This window comes from Strigops habroptila, chromosome 2, assembly GCF_004027225.2.
Source record: "Strigops habroptila isolate Jane chromosome 2, bStrHab1.2.pri, whole genome shotgun sequence".
Classification (NCBI taxonomy): Eukaryota; Metazoa; Chordata; class Aves; order Psittaciformes; family Psittacidae; genus Strigops; species Strigops habroptila.
The window spans coordinates 114,629,471-114,646,952 of NC_044278.2; the positions used below are offsets into that span (position 1 = coordinate 114,629,471).

Below are 17,482 nucleotides of genomic sequence, written 5' to 3' on the forward strand. Positions count from 1 at the left end.
TGGTCTTTATAGTCCTTACCTGCCTTTCCGATGACATCTTCATGACGCTTCAAGCATGAGCTTGCTCCTGTACTGCTCTTCACCTGAATGTTCTCCTCTCTCCATGGTGATTCTTTCCAGAAGAAACAAAAATACTTCATTCACACAGGTGGAGATTTCTTTATAACAGACGCAGTCCTGCATTTCATCTTTCTTGGATATCAACACTTTATTGCCAGAGATTGCTTTCCTTTCCTCCCACAATCCCTGTATATTATAAGCGAAGTGGATTGAAGTCAGCAAAACGGTGCCACACATCTGGGAAAGCTCTTGTTGGTGCTGACTACTTCATGTGGAAGATGGGAAAGATGGGAAAGGACAAAACACAAAAAATCCAGGAAACCACATTCAAGTTTCTCACATTTTACCATAGCAAACATAATCCTAAAAACTCTGCACCTCTATCTTCGATGCACATACAGTATAACAATATATGGTCCTACAGTGACAGTCCTACTTGTTCAGGTATGCTCAGTTAGAGGAGTCTGAAGACCTATTCCCTACCATTGGTATCCACGGTTGTGGGAGAGGAAGTGAGCAGGGTGCTCGTGATCTGTGGTCATGGCTGTGCAACCCAGTCATTTAAATAGGATCTCATCTGCCTCATCTGCCTCTACTTTTCTGTTCAGATATTTTAAAATAACTGTATATACAGTAACGATCTAAACCATCAAGTTATCTTATTGAGCTTATATTTATTAATTGCTATATTAATTAATTAATTTTGTGAATGTTGGTGGCTCTGTCATGGCATTTATTGCGCCCTTTCTGTGATATAAAACTATGTTGTGATTTACTGTGAGTAAACTAAAGAGACCTTTAACAAAGGAGCAGAACTCTTCCCTTCTGTTTGCTGAAGGGTACTGTTTTCACTAAAATCTCCATCACACTAGAATATCCTTCAAAAAATGGGAGCTGGGGTAACGTAGACATGCAAACAAAGTCTGATAACATATAAAGATCATTATGATAATAGTAAAGATCATTATGATAGGCCCTCCTATTTTAATTTCATCTCTTGCTAGTACTGCAACAGCAAATGTCATTTTTCCTTTTTTCCTTCTTTCCATGATTCCTTATTTAATTTGGTATGCAAGAATTTTCTCAAATGGTATTTTTTGCAATATTAGTTTTTTATACAGTATGGTTGTTATCCTATATTACCCTATATCACACCACCAGCCTTTAAGGAAACCAGGCATTAGTCTGACGGCAAAGAATATAAACACGAAAGAACTGGATGAAGGGAAAACATGTCATGATCCTGAAAGACAATTCCCCACTGTGCTGAATGTGAAGGTAATATTGAGGGCAGCCAGATCTGCACATCATAGGCCTCTTACCTTGTTGACAGCTTTCTACCCTGGCAAGCTGATGAATGAGATATGTGAATTATTGTGTACACCTGACAGATATCTCAGCAAGGGGCTTTTACTGCTGGTGCTGCAGCTGTGCTTTCTTTCACAATAATATTTCTTTATGTGCAAGTCTATCTATAAGTCCTGGAAGGATCATTGAAGGACATTTGCCCAGTGGTTAAAAAGCAACATCATTTTTTTTTGATAATCAGAATTGCCTATTCACCTAATCAGAATAAACTTGGAAAGCACAGTGTCCATGCAAGGGAGAAAAAACAACCTTGTATAGTGATCTGTTAAGGATATCCATGTCCCATTCAGTATGTTAGCACTCCTTCATAATCATCACCGGAATACTGTTCACCCATATTTGTTTTACTATCTGTGAGGAAGCTGTTCTTAACCACTTGTTCTCTTAAATATTCTATATACCCCACTGCTAACTTAAAGAACCGTTTGTCTCACCAGCAAACAGTCCTGCACTGGTGTTAGTGGCAACCTATCCATCTTGCCACTTCTGTGGGTGAGAATGGAAATTATATTGGAAATTATATTTGGAGATCCTTGTCACAACCAATTTCTGTTGAACCAGCAGAATTTAACAATGGGTAATACCATTTTGAACCTTTCATAATGCACCCACCAATGGAGTACTGTGATATCTCCAGCCATTAGGAGAAGAAACAAGGTCTAAGGAGGGACAGGCAGGACATTGAAAGTAAGCAGGTATTTCTTTCAGTGTTCCCTTCTTTCTCATCTTTACTCCTCTTACTGAGTTCAGAGGATGTCATAGGTTCAGATATCCCAAATATATCTATATCATCTTGTCACTGACATCCCATAAGTGTTGTTAATCTATTGTGGGTGCAGAATCTAAATACCACATACTACCAGAGCTTTTTTTATAATCATGCGAGCTGTTTTCCTGCTCCACTTTCACTGGCCTTTTGATACCAGTTTAGCATTTGCTTTGCTACCTTGTCTCTCTGAAGCTTCTTATCTCTACATTGTTGTCTCTACAATACGCGCTTTGAGTACATCTTTTATATAAAGCTCCCAAATGCTATTTGCCCAGTAAGCTAAGCTGAAATACTTGTTTGAACGAAAAGCAGCTCTGTTGAATTAAGAAGCCCTTTTGCAGAGAAGTTGAGAAGGGTTATGTAATATGAAGTTGTTATTTCTGCCATTTTTAACAACTTAGATTTATAAACTGGTATCTTTGTTGCAAATCTTCTTGGAGGGGATAACTATTCATTAAGTATTGCTATAAATTTTACAGCACTGCTGGATTAGAAAAAACTGTTCCTCTGAAAAATGATAAATAAATTAATTATAAGAAAACATTTTTTTTCCTAAGTTGTTTATGCGACAACTCATAAAGCTGGGATACTGACAGCACAAGTCTCATTCGCTTAAATTCTATTCAGTTTTAAAAATAAAACACACCACAGGCAACCTATCGCTTCCTGCATTTATAAAACTTGTCAGATTTTATGAGGATGGATAAAACTGCTTGAAAACTTGCCAGAGATTAAGATGAATGTTTCAAAGAAAAAGTTAAATCGCCCATAAATTTAAAATATCTTCTGTGGCTTTTAGCACAAAACAACCCATAAATGGTTCTAACTCTTTGTCCAGCAAATGGTGCTGGTGGAAAGTGGGGAGCATTTGACTGTATTGAGCCTCCTGAGTGTGTTTGGAAACATTAACATTTGTGTCCATCTCTAATTGGATCTAAGCTTGAAGGTAAATTTTCCAAGTGCTGTATTCAAGCTGAACATCAGTGTTCATCTTTCTCCTTTCATGAATGTGTATTTTACTCTTTTGTCCTGAGTAAATGAGTGCATTTGAAATCTGAAGCATGTTCAACGGTCGCTTCATTTTCATTCCAGACACTGGATATTATTTTTGCCTCTGGCAAAGCTAATATTTATTGACACTGCAGCTGTGCTAATAAGACGTAGTCGAGTCCAGGCTTCAATGAAAATAGTGTCTCGTGCAGAAGAAGTCACTGTCTGAGGTCTTGATTTCTGCACTGTGTGAGGACAGCTGAGTGCAGAGAACAGGGGAATATGCTGGCAACCAAGTGACTGCAGCAAGCTTCCTCCGTGTTCTGCAGCACAGAAGCAAAGTTTAGGCTAGGCAGCAAATTATCAAAATAGAACAACAGAACTGCATAGATAAAGGTCGCCTACATCAGTTACACTAAGTTAAAATAGGGCTCCCTTTAAACAACTCATGAAGTTTTAAAATAAGACAAATTAAGCTTATTTTTAATCCTTCAGCTATTTGATTTTTAGGATTTAAAGGTGATCTCTATAGTCATTAACATCAGTGCCATATTAGAGGGAGAGTAGAGAAGAGGGGGATTCTTAGAGAAGAATCTGAGATTCTTTTAATTCTCTCACCATAAGACTTGGGGCTTTTGAAAAACTGAAGAAAAGCCCTGTCCCGGGTTCAGCTGTAGCAGTCATTTTTTTCCTTCTTAGTATCTGGTGCAGTGCTGTGTTTTCAACTTTACTCTGGTAACAGTGCTGATAACACACTGATATTTTTAGTTCTTGCTAAATAATGTTTACTCCGATCAAGGACTTTCTCAGTCTCATGCTCTGCCATGGAGGAGGGGAAGCCAGGAGGAAGCAGAGACAGGACACCTGACCCAAACTGGCCAAAGGGGTATTCCATACCACATCACGTAATGCCCAGTATATAAACTGAGGGGAGTCACCCAGAAGGCCCAGATCGCTGCTTGGGTTGGGCTGGGTATTGGTCGGCGAGTGGTGAGCAATTGTATTCTCTCCCCTTATTTCCTTTATCATTATTACTACTGGTGGTAGTAGTAGTGGTTTTGTACTATACCTTAGTTACTGGACTGTTCTTATCTCAACCCGTGGGAGTCACATTCTTTTGATTCTCCTCCCCATCCCTCCAGGAGCTGGGGTACAAAGAATGGGGGGAGTGAGCAAGCGGCTGCATGGTTCTGGGTTGCTGGCTGGGCTTAAACCACGACACATGTTCATGATAAAACAGTAGAAATTGGCAATGTTCTAATTAGATATGTACACTTGTAGTGAAGTTGAGTGAAACTTTATAAATGTCAGTACTTCCAAAAAACTCCATTGTGAAACTGGTGAGAGGAGAATTACCCTGAGAAGTTTGTGACATTTTGTTTGATTTGGATTTTCAGTCGCTTCTGGCTACTTGTGGTTAGAGTGTTGCAAGCAGAAATGTTAACAGAAGGGGATTAAAATTCTGTGTGTGGTACAAGGTCATACAACTCTGTAATACTCCAGCTATGAACAACCAAGAAAGGCATGGATGCTTTGTCCAGCTTCATTAGTCATGTCTGCAGAGAGGATTTCTTGCTTCAGATGCAATGTCGTACTATCTAGCATCTGAGCTCTGAGATGATATTTCTACTTGAGCAGCATCACTCCATTCAGAATTTCCATTTGGTTCTTCGTGCCATACTCCATAAGCATGCTCAATAAGCATGGTCTGCAACACAGTCCTGCCCTTCATGCTGTAAGAGCTCCTGTTCTCAAGGTCACCTCCTTTCAGGTAATAGTATCAACCCAGTACCAGTAAAACACTGAATCCAAGACTTTCTCCTCAGAGCTCGGTGAGGATTAGTGTGATGCAGAGATGGAGGATAGATGGAGGATTTCAGGATCTGTGATTTTTAATGTTGTTTCAATGGTTTAGTTGTGGATTTGTCAGTCCTGGGGCAATGGTTAGGCTTCATGATATTAAAGGGCTTTTCCAATCTTGTTGATTCTACGATTCTATGAAGAATATGTCGTCTAAGTAGAAGGTGCCAATGACAAGCAAACATAAGGAAAAGGAAAACACTGAATTCCTCTACTAGAAGTACTACAGGTGCTTTACTAAACTCCACACAGAATCACAGGTGTGCATGGGTGCTTTTAGGCTCCAAATTTTGTTTTTAAGAAAGTTTTTTTCTTATTCCTTTGAATGATTAATGTTGTCCCTCTTCCATTTATCCCTGCAGTGATGGCTGGGCAGACAGGTACGACGTGACAGACGGGTACCAGCGTGAAGCTGTTGGCGGAATAACGATCAAGCTCCAGTCTCCTGATGTAAAATGGTTTGATGATTACTACCTACAGCTTCGGCCAGAAACAAATCACCGAAATCCATGGTTTCAGGAATTTTGGCAGCACAGGTTCCAGTGCCGGCTGGAAGGGTTTCCTCAAGAGAACCCTAAATACAACAAGACTTGCACAAGTAAGTGAATTTATTACTCCTGCTGTATAAACCAGTGTGACTAAAAGTCTGGCGTAAACAGCTCATGCTGGACTGATGCAGCCTGGTCTGGTGGAATAGTGAATGGGGTTGGAAGTAAAGAGGCTGGAATTGCAATCCTTGCTCTTTCCAAAATGATGACTATCACAATTTTAAAAGTATTCAGACTTCTAAGGAAACAGATACTGCCTCAATACCTAACTCTTCTTATTTGGAAAATTTGATGTTACTCTACGGGCATCTAAACACTTTCAAAAATCTTGTAATACAAAATTCAGTGCTTCTTTTCTGAAAAAGGAGTTGCTTTAGCTTTAGCTCACAGGAGCAATGACAGAGTTAATAAACTAAAAGTTACTTGAAGTCCATATGGTAGTGATGATTATTTGTGTACTCCAGGTAGAAGACTAACTGGTTTGAAAGATTTTGTCAGATTTTCTTTCAGCCATGAGTCATTTCAGGAAATGCCATTTTAAGCTGATCTTTTTCATTAAATCATACTGATTTTAGCAAAAACTGCTACAACATTTTGTTATTTTTGCAAAACGGTGTCAAAACCTTTTTTCCCCAGAAAGATATGATCCATTTTTCTGGGGTTTTTCAGTTTGGGTGGTTTGGGGTTTTTATTTCTTTTGCTGTGGGGTTTTGTTGGTTTGTCGGTGGTGGTAGTGGTTTGGTTTTCAATTACTTCTGTTAATAACTCTTTATTTCATGAGATGCCAAGCAGTACTAAAGCAATGGGCATCCTGCTGGTCCTGAGGCATAAGGTGGTGCCATACTGGGCATTAGCCCATCCACAGTTCTAAGCCCCAAGGGACCTTGCCTCCTAAAAATATCAGTATATTCCACACACCCATGCGACCAAGAAATATCTTTAAGGACAAAAGTTGTGGATTTACACAACACAAAACCCCACCTAAGCCCCACTTAACACTCGTAAGTCTTGCTTTTGATTTGGACAAGGTCAAAGAGGAAATCTTTGGCTGAGATAGAAATTGAATCTAGGAATCTCAAAACCTCAGTGTACATTTTCAACATTCAACTGACTTTTCTCCATTGTTTTTCTTCTGCTACTCTTCCAACACCACCTGACACGTTTTATTTGCACTATTGACAGATACTGCATATTGAGCAGTAAACTTCATTGATTTCCCCACAAATAATGTAGACCTTTTTCCTGAGATGTCAGTACAATAGGTATGGCTAGATACAGGCTAATGAAGACCTGTTTTCTATCACTGTGCTGTATTAACAACAGCATTTCAACTTGACTTTTCTGGGTTTCTTTTTTTACTTACTTTTTGCCAACACTGGGAGAATCTAATTTCTGTTTTACATGAAAGGTTGGGAACTGTGAAACGTAGATACCTAAGACTCGTAGTCTTAGTCTACAGTGCCTAAAATAAAATTCGCTAACACAAAAACACTATCTCTGGTTGCAGGGAGATCCTATTTTAGACATGAAGTCAACCAGTCATGAATATGAGACAACTTAATCACAAAGCGTGAATAGCTTGCTTTGAACAGCACTCATCACTGGAAGGTTTCCCATAAAGAGATCCTGAATGCTCCTCAGCTCAAATAGGTTCCTAAAACCCGTGAATGTCAAACACACAATATACAGATTGTCCCAATTACTTTTCCTGTAGCTTTATTGTTGTATTCAGTGCTAGGCCAGGATGGTTATAGTAAAAGTGTGAAAACCAGATTATAATAGCTTTAATTCTTTCTTGTTGCTGTAGGGTGAAAACTGTTAATTCAGTTGTGTATTTCCCCAAATTAAAAACACTACACACAGCAATCAATTAAAACTGTCCATTTGATCAGGGTTTTCACACAGGAAGTTTTTAGTCATCATGTTACTCAGTTTTATAGTTCTGATTTTGGTCTAGACCATCTGTCAAAATTTATATAAAGAAAACTCAAAGGTTGGCCAAAAAGAAGACATGTAGATTTTCTTAATCACAACTTTGTGTGTCATAACTGCTAAGACACCTGTGCTGTTTTTCTCATAATATTCCCAAACTAGGCAAGGGTGTATGATAAAGTGAAAAAAATACTGAAGTTAGACAACTTTGTACATTTACCAGCAGATAAAACACAAATGTATTCTCTGAGAATTGCAGGAGTGAGAGATTTTGATGTTGGAAGTTTAACTTTAAAATTAACATGAATTTTTGAGACTGTCATCGTAGTTTTTGCTTCTACCTGATTTCCTATCTCCCATATGACTTTGAAAATCATGTCTTTATATTTATTCCAACATTCATATTTGGTTTCTTAACTTTAAGCAAATTTTTAATCTTAAATTCCCTCAGTTCAGACTTCACAACTGTAAAGATGATGCTTGCCCACAGTGGTCACAAACATAGACTATCCTGGCAGTTTCTGCCTGATGATGAATATATTAGTGCTACTTCAAATTTATCTTGATAAGAAAGCAGGACTGTGCCCTTTAGTTTATCAGTTTATCTCACTGAATACATTCTCTTATCCAACAGCTGCATGCATTAAGTAAAAAAAAAAGATGCTAAAAGTGTTTCTCAGGATTCCAATTAGAGAGATTGAGTTTATAGAGAAGTGCTGGAGAGAAATAAAAATCTATTTTTGTGCCAAAAGGCAAGCCATTCTTTACTTCTCGGGATAATGATGAAAAGATGAACATAAAGCTGATTGGTGTTGACAGATAAGGTCAATATTAAATGAAGGTGTCTATCCAGAAGCAATAACCATTACTTTCACGGAAAACAATGAATTATTCTCCACAACCTGGTTGCACTATCATTAAAAAAAGAAAAATGGTTAACAGTATAAACAACTTATTCAAACAGCAAGAAAATAAGCACAATGAGATATGAAAGGTGTCTGATAATATAATTGACTTCATGTGTGTCCCAGGTATGAATTTAGTTGTTTGTTTTACTTTGCTCATCCCTGCCTAGTGTAATGGTAAGTTACATTTACCTCTGTGACAGAAAATACATGAAATCACACGTTAATGAAGCCAACTCCAGTGAAGAGTGAGGTTTTATTAATTTTTTTTTTATTTTGGGTTTGGTTTTGGATTCTCTTTATTTGGCTGATTTCGCAATAATCAAATTAATTTTTTTTATGTAAGCTACCCATAGACAATGCCAAGCAGATATTATGAAATGATAATCCAAAATAATTCTTTTTCCATTCATTTCTATCAAGCACTAAATAGTCTCCATCCCTTCGCATACACTTAGTTCACACTGAGATGAAAATTTTAACATCAAGCCCACTTTTCATTTGCAGATCTGAACACACTTTTAATCCAAAAGGGTGTCAGGGCTGTTGCTAAGTACATTGGTTTTCTGCCCAGCTGGAGCACTACAGAAAGTGAGAAGTTTGCAGACTTACCTGACTTGATTTTCAGTGTAATCAGTTCCATGCCACAGGAGAGCTGCTACAAGCCACCTCTGAACACCAAGAGTCAGACCAAAGAGTTTAAAATGCATCTTTAAAAGCAGACATGTAATGGCCTCTGAACACTAGGGATTGTACAGGAATTGGATTTTGCTTCTCCTCCAGCATCAGTCAGATATTTTTTTTATTACCTAAGGCGGCAATTCAGTAAAGTTCGTAAATAAGTGTGCAAGTTGATCCAGATGAGTGACTCCACACAGTGACCATCTTCAGGTCATAAAAGGCTAATCCAATCCTTTGGTATTGATTGCCTTTGGACCTTTGAAGACTAGGTATTTATGCACTTGCTTTTTTATAGACAAGGGTCCCCACCAGAACTCAAATTCCTAGTACTTTTTCCTCATGTGTCATAAATGTATTTTAGAGCAGAAACAAAACCCAATGTAAGCAAAGTATGTTATGAAACTCTGGCTCAACTGACAATAGTGGAAAAAGTCAAGTCGCCAAAGTCACCAGGAACAGCAGCATATATATTACATTTACCAGTCTGTAAAATGAATCAGTTTGCCTCTGCTGCTAAGAGACCTTATTTTTCCCATGCTGTGTAAAAGCCAGAGGCACAGATGGAACAGCATTTTTTTAAGTGTTACTTAAACACAGAGCAAAAGCAGAATACTAATTCCAAGTATTTGTGATCTAAGTGTAGGACAAGAAAGAGCAAATAGAGACTGATGCTGATGAAACAGTGCAACACCTTAGTTTGGCTGGCAGAGGTTACAGACAAAATGAGGTTACAGAAAAAAAATGGTAGCTTCATCTAAAGGAACAATAGAAACAAGAATCTGAAGGAAGGTGATGGGGGCACTTGTGCAGGTATTTGTGGCAGAGTCCTGACAGTAAATACTGTGGTTCAAAGCAGCAGTGCAGAAAGCACAAAGGGAAATGATGGAGGCTGGATAATCACAAAGATCAACCACAGACAAGACACAGAGGGCACTGTAAGTGAAGAAAGAAACTTATGTCACAGAACACTTTCCTGGATGGGGCAGCCACAGCTTCTCAGGGCAACCTGTTCCAGTGTTTCAGCACCCTCACAGGAAAGAATTTCTTCCTTATATCTAATCTAAATCTACCCTTTTCTAGTTTAAAGCCATCCCCCTTTGTCACTACATGCCCTTGTAAAAAGTCCCTCTCTGGCTTTCTTATACACTCCCTTTTGACATTGGAAGCTGCTCAAAGTTCTCTGCGGAGCCTTCCCTTCTCCAGGCTGAACAGCCCTAACTTTCTCACCCTGTCTTCATATGGGAGATGCTTCAGCCCCTGATCATCTTCGTGGCCTCCTCTGGACTTGCTCCAACAACTCCTTGTCCTATTATGATTAGGACACCAGAACTGCACACAGTACTCCAAGTGGGGACTCACAAGAGCAGAGTAGAGGGGCAGGGTCACCTCCTTCAACCTGCTGGTCATGCTCCTGATGATGCAGCCCAGGACAGGGTTGGTTTCTGGGCTTCAAGTGTACATTGCTGGGTCATGTTGAGCTTCTTGTTAACCAACTCCCTCAAATCCTTCTCCTCTGGGCTGCTCTCGATTCATTCTCCACTCAGCCTGTATTTGTGCTTGGGATTGCCTTGACCCAGGTGCAGGACTTTGCCCTTGGACTTACTTCATGAGGTTGTATAGGCCCACCTCTCAAGCCTGCCAGGGTCATCCCTCTGGACGGTCCTTCATGTCTGACATGATTGGGAGCAAGGAGCCAGTGGCAGAGCTAATAGGGAAAAAGAACATACTCAAAGTGGTGAACAGGGAAAATGAGATTTGCAGCATCATTCTCAATGGGTCTTAGCAGGATGGAGAAATCCAAACATTCTGGTCATGATTTAACCATGTAGATTCTCTGGGACAAAAACACACTTTCAAAGGGTTCAAAAAATGACATAGAAGGGTAACAAATATATCTCCAAGCAGAATTAAAACAGAACAGAATTAGAAGTGAAAGAGTTTATTTGCAGAAAGGGAGATTAGGGTGATTTGGAATAAATACAAGAAAAGTTTTGCAGCTCAAGGTAAAGAAGGGCTCAAAAAATATAAATGACAAAATTATCTATGTGTTTGCTGAATCTGATCCAGCTCCAGCTACTTCTAATGAGGTGTAAATTACCCTTAGAAAGTCCCACAATTTCAGCTGAACAGAAATTTAGGTTAACAAATGGCCCTTTTGTTTCCAGAGAGAACTAAGGAATAAAACATGACTGTTTAGTCTTCCCACTGCAGCATGCTAATAATCTGTTGGTTAAATGTAAGTTCAAATGCCATAGTTGTTTTAATCAGAATCCAGGCAATAATAAAATAAATGCTGTCATAACGGAAGGCTATTTTCTATATTTCAAGAAATTTGTCACATTTAAAGCTCATATTCCCAAACTTAGCATTCCTATACTTGTATTTTTTGACTGCAATTAAAAATAAAGCAAAAAATAAATTAAAATTCATTTCTATTTTCTTAAACAGTGAATTCAAGAGCATTTTAATTCTCCTGAACATATCCTATCTGTCACTCAGTTTGATACTTGATATATTGCATCTCATGCTTCTGCAGTGGCAAACTGAAGGGTGGTCCAGACCTCATTTTTACAGCTCACATTTCAGATCTGGAGCTCAAACACAGTTTACCACTACTTTTACAGTGATGCTAGGTAATGTCCAGAAATTTTCAAAGGCAGATTAGCTATAAGGCATAGATCCAGATGTGAATTTCCTAGAAACGTGATTTATCTGAGCCAGAAGCCGACACAGACATGTCACTATTTTTTTGACTCACTTGGAGGAAAAAGAAGTGTGGCACTAAAAACTGCTATATATCCTGTTGTACCTATTTGAAATACTTTTTGATATACATTGATCCTGATTTTAAGACATTTGTAACTCAAACCCTTGAATAACTTCAGTCTTCTCACTGCTGTTACGAAATTCATCAAAATCCTCCAAAATCTGAACGACAAAACTACATCTATTTTGCCTTCACTTTATGCTCCCTGCCTTCCTCTTTCCATATATTAGATATTTTTATTCTTTGTATTAGAATTCTTTTTCTCATTGCCTTTTTGAACCTTGAAAACTATCTGGAAGAGAATAATATCACTGTACAGGTAGACTGTCTCTCCAGTCTTAAGAATAAAAGAAAATTATAATTAAATGTATTCAGACTATATACATTTCTTATTAGATGGATGAACTGGAGTAGCTTCTGTCATTTTCTCTCAGCAGTCTGCCAGCATTTAATGTGCTTTTGCATCTGTAGCAGTTGTGTTTCATCGTAATTTATGACCAAAGAAATTGAATTCTGTAGAAGGTGAAAGGATAGTAACGCTGTTAAGAAAATGGTGTGAGGAAATAGATATTTATTTACATGCCTTGTCTTAGGGCTTACTGTCAATGTTATTCTTCTTGCTGATTTTACTGAACTTGACAACAGAAGCTAGGCTTCCACTGGTTTGTAGGTGCCCAAGGAGTACTCAAGTCAGATTTGTGAGAGCTCTGGACATGTCTTGTTCACATAGGATTAAATAGATGTAAAAAACCAAAATTAACGAAGTATTTGGAAAAAGTCTTTTGACACTCCTCTCTGCACTTCAGGACACAGCTTTTGGTCCCTCAGTCATTCTCAAATTTAACATTTTAGTGGTAATTATCACATAAAGTGTAACAGCACTCGTATTGGCTTTCAGCTACAAATAGTGAGTTAGAATTGGTCAAAAGCATTTGTTGAGTGGATTCCACTAGAAGATATATGCTTGTCAAATTTGAAAAATGTTTCATAGTAGCATGTTGATGCAATGTCACACACTTTGAAAGAAAAGCACTGTAATGAGTCATTTTTGATTTCCCTATTTCAATAACACTGAAGTGTTTTGTTTCAAGTTTATAATTTGTTTTTATATTGTTTCGGTGTTACGCTATGCTTTTTGCTTCAGCACCAAAATGACATTTTCCAGTGTTGCCAAATATTTTTTTTTTCCTCAGAATTTACTTTTCAGAAAAGATTAAATCTAATCTTGAGGGTTTGTATTAATTTTGAATGGAAAAAGACACTTGAACTACATGAAATTTCCTATAGAGCAGAAACTATCTCTGTTCTTCAGTCCATGAGCCTGTAAGAAACAAATTAGGAAAATAAATAAATAAATAAACTATTGGATTTGATTTTTAGCAGAAAAATACACCTGGAACCTAACAAATAACAGAGAACTTACTTTAAGTCACTTTTTTCTTTCACATTGCTTTAACAGAAAGCTCGGATGACGGATTTTGTAAAAGGTCCCAAAAGAAGTCTTTTTCTGTGTCTTTAATCAATGAACATTATGCTTCACCTTAGTTCATATGTATAACCTTTCCTCAACCGTATAAGACTCCACTCATTTCTTCACTGGAGAGATGTGCATGTTTCTGGAATGACTGACTTTGTGGCATGCCATCTAGGACATGCAGGTCATGAGAAGGTTGCTGTTGTGTTCCCAAGGAGCACACCTCTGACAGCACGGACCCATGACAGATCAAAGTCATCACACACAATATTCTGCAGGAGATAGGCACTAATGTGTCTTTGTTGCAAAGATTAGTCTGCTGTCCTGATTTTTTTGTTTTTGAGATATTCACTGAGGCAAAGGGAAAAAAGGAAAATACCCACTGGTTGGCTGGAACTTCAAATACCACTAGCAGAAAGTGAACATGAGACATATTTGCTAGCATAATTAGAACTCATTTCTGTAGGCCTCTTGTCTCTCAAAACAACAATTAACAAAAAGAATTTATTTTTTTAATTACATATGTACAGAAACTATATAGAAAGTGATTTGTTAATTATAGAAAGTGATTTGTTAATTAGTACTGGAGAAATATTATGAGATAGTCGGAGAATTTAAGTTAAATTTCTGGTTTCCTCTGTGATGTCCCCTGGGATTTTGTCAAAACAGCATTCTCGTTACTGAGAGATTTTAAAATAAAACAAATAAACCCGCCAATTTATATTGATTTCAATGTTAAACTTGATGCATAGCAAACAAACTGCTCTGCACTTTGAAAAATATATTCTCTCATATTCTGTCCCATATTTCATTCTCTTGTTTCTCCTGAGAGAATGAAATAAGGGGGCGACTGCCTGGAATGTAAAGTATTTTCACTCTTCCTTTTACCCTTTCCCCATTCTTTAAAACTCAAAGTATTCTCAGCTTTGGAAAAGTTAGAAAGCAGAAAAAGCACATTGAACCATGGTAATTTTGCACTCTTTAGCAGCCCCGCTTGATGAGACTTTGTAATGTCACCAGCTGGCAAACAGAAAAAAAAACTGTATTTCATCTTCCTTGAGGGTAAAAACTAGGGGGAAAATAAAAGAGGAATGACAGGTTTTACATCAAAAATCCGTAAAATAAGGAATTTCATTGAAGAATGTTTTCTGTTTATTTGCATGCTAAGTACAGGAAACAACAGTGAAATTGCAGCATTTCCCACAAGATTTGGGTTGGTTCTGTCTTGTTTTTCCATACTTGTGGGAGAAAGGGGCTGTCTTGGGCAGGTTGTTTGACTCCTCCTTCCAGCCCCTCTCCAGGCAGATCCCATGGCTGGAACCATGGATCAGCAGGGGCAGCCAGATCTGGGCACTGTGTGAGGAATGCTGGAGCATGAGAAGAGCCCCACACCGTCTGTGCTGAGAATCAGCTCACCTTGCAGTGGGTCTATGAGCTTCTTTGTGGGTTTTCTTGGATTGGTACATTAATTGTTTTTAAATAGATACAAGAAATCAACTGCTGCCAGTAGGGATCACTTTCCTGGTCAAAGAAGGTGATTTCTTTTCCACCATCTATATATTTGTGTTTTGGAGAAGTGACAACAGAAAAAACCAAATTTGGATCAGGAGTTTAGTGCTGGGCAGTCTCTGCACAGCTAATCATAGGTTCAAGGCTGATTTTGAAGCCATCCCTGCCCAGGTCCCCAGATGAGTTCCCTGATTCATGCTAACAGGTTGCCCCAGCTCAAGCTCCATCAATGTGCATGTGCTTGAGCTTGCCTTCGCATGACCACAAGCCTTGTTTCACAAGGTATTGCCAAGCAGCACTGTGTGTAACTGTCCCACAGTTATCCTCTGCTGTGATATTGCTGGAGTGTCCAAAAGTGGGTCACTCCCAGAAGCATGGGCAGAAAAGGGGCATGTTGCGATGCTCTGATTTTATACCATTCTCAGACTGTTCTTCATCTTTGGTAGAGCTGCAGCCCAATAATAAATCTGGGAATATACATACAAGCTATCTGTATCCCTCTGGAGATGGTCCAGAGAAAAGCTATAAGGTTGATCAGAGGATTGGAAAGCCTTATAAAGAAAGCCTGAGAGAGTTGGCTTTGTTCAGCCTTGAGAAAGGAAGGATAAGGGGAGACCTTATCACCATGTTCCAGAAGTTAAAGGGTGGCTACAGAGAAGATGGAGACTCCCTTTTTGCAAGGAGTCACATGGAAAAGACGAGGGGTGATGGGCACAAGTTTCTTCTGGGGGTATTCTGGCCGGACACAGGAAGAACATTTTTCACATTGACAACAATCAGCCATTGGAATAATCTCCCCAGGGAAGTGGTGGATTGCCCAACATTGGACACTTTCAAGATTCAGCTGGACACTGTGCTTGGACATCTAGTCTAGTCCATGCTTTGCCAAGAAAAGTTGGACCAGATGATCCTTGAGGTCCCTTTCAACCTGGTATTCTATGATTCTTTGATCTTATGATTTAAATATAGACATATCCAGAATATATATTTGAGCAGGAAAAAATATGGATATTAACCACCTGCTCCAGTGGCAGCAAATTCCTAAGCTGATATTTAATGCATTTAAACATATTGCAAAGGCTCACTTGAATCCTGTATATTTAGATCCCTAAATGATCTATGGAATAAATATTTACATACTTATATTTCCCATGAAATCCAGGATAATTTTGCTTCCATTTCAGAGAGTGCAATAGCACTTAAAAATTCCAGCCAATAACAACCACATTGCATTAAGCAGAGGAAAACCAGGAAGATAACAAGAAGTAATTCTCTTCTTGAGGAATATTTAGTCTAAAGAAAGATGATAGATAAAAAGTAGTAGAAAGGAAGTATTATTAGATGGCAAACTGAAGGATGGATAGATGCTATCAGATTTGGCACAGAAGCAAGAGGATTTGTCTGTGTAATATTTTGTAGACAGAAATGGCTGTGACTTCAAATCTAGAATGCCTCATGATCTCACAGCTTGTAAAATAATAGAATAAGATCTTATTTACTTACCAAAATTACTTGGACAAGAAATGTAAGGGAATAAACAGAACAGAATTGGGAGATCTGTGCATGTGTTTTAACCCCTGCAATGCCCTCATTTCTCAGAGAATTCCACAAAGCTTGATCATTTATGATTGCAAGTACTGTCCCACTTTCCTCATTAAGTATGTTTTGATTCATGCTGCTTTTTCCATTGCCTTGTGCATCTTAATTGCATCAGGCAGAATTTTTTCTTTTAATTCTGCAGTAATTGTCATGATAGAGTGTTAATATTTATTGGTTCTGAGGTACTGAGTACAGATAACTTTCTACAATCATTTGGACATAATGGCCGAGTTCAGCACAGATTCATAAATAGTTGATATTATTGCAAACAATGTTTGTGGAAAAATGAGCTACATCCTGAAAAAATTGCCCAGTCCTACCACAGAAAAGGTGCTGAAGCCTGTCACAATTGCAGTAAGAATGGACTGGAGACCTATGAAATGCAGCTTTGTATCTAACCCACACATATGGTCACCTTGGTACCCCCAGCTCCTCCTGTCTGCAGCATCCTGGGAGTGATGATGAGTCTGATTGCAAACTCTGTGGGCCAAAAAATAATTCACAGCTCAGGGGAGGTTTACTTTAAACTGGATGTAACCTAGTCCTAAAGTTTGAACATCCATTTGCAGTTGTGTTTCATTGGGTGCTCTCCTGGGGCACTTTATCTGTTTTTACTGTCTTTCAAAAGAAAGCTGATACATTGCTCCCAAACTGTGACACCCAGTCCAAACCAAAGCACAGTGTGCAGGAACAATTTGGAGATTGGCTTTGAAAGCCCACACCTGAATGAACGCATTCATTTGAATGTCCTGCTTATCCCTACATGCCAAGATTAAATGGCATCAGGCTGGCTTTTCCCAGCCCACAGGAAAGCAAGTAATTTTGCTTTCCTTCTTTGAAAATTTTTCTCGTATGGGAATGGTAAAGATGGAGAAAAACAGATCTTATAGAAATATGGGGTTTTTTTAATCTAATAGAAAAGAGTTCTACTGTGAATGTTATAAATAAGCATATGGGTTACAGTCTGTGGATATTTATTCACTGCCCAGTAATTCTGTAGGAACTCCTCAAATTCTTAGA

At 38.4% G+C, this 17,482-nt stretch overlaps 1 protein-coding gene across 4 annotated transcripts in view; it reads left to right on the forward strand.

The window, feature by feature from the left end:
* The window catches only part of GRM5 (glutamate metabotropic receptor 5), a 253,121-nt gene that overhangs the window by 191,292 nt on the left and 44,347 nt on the right, over nucleotides 1-17,482 (forward strand). For all 4 annotated transcript variants that reach the window (XM_030476429.2, XM_030476432.1, XM_030476431.1 and 1 more), the window contains one exon: nucleotides 5,410-5,645. In XM_030476429.2, the coding sequence (XP_030332289.1) occupies nucleotides 5,410-5,645 (236 nt within the window). The remainder of the gene's footprint in view (nucleotides 1-5,409; nucleotides 5,646-17,482) is intronic.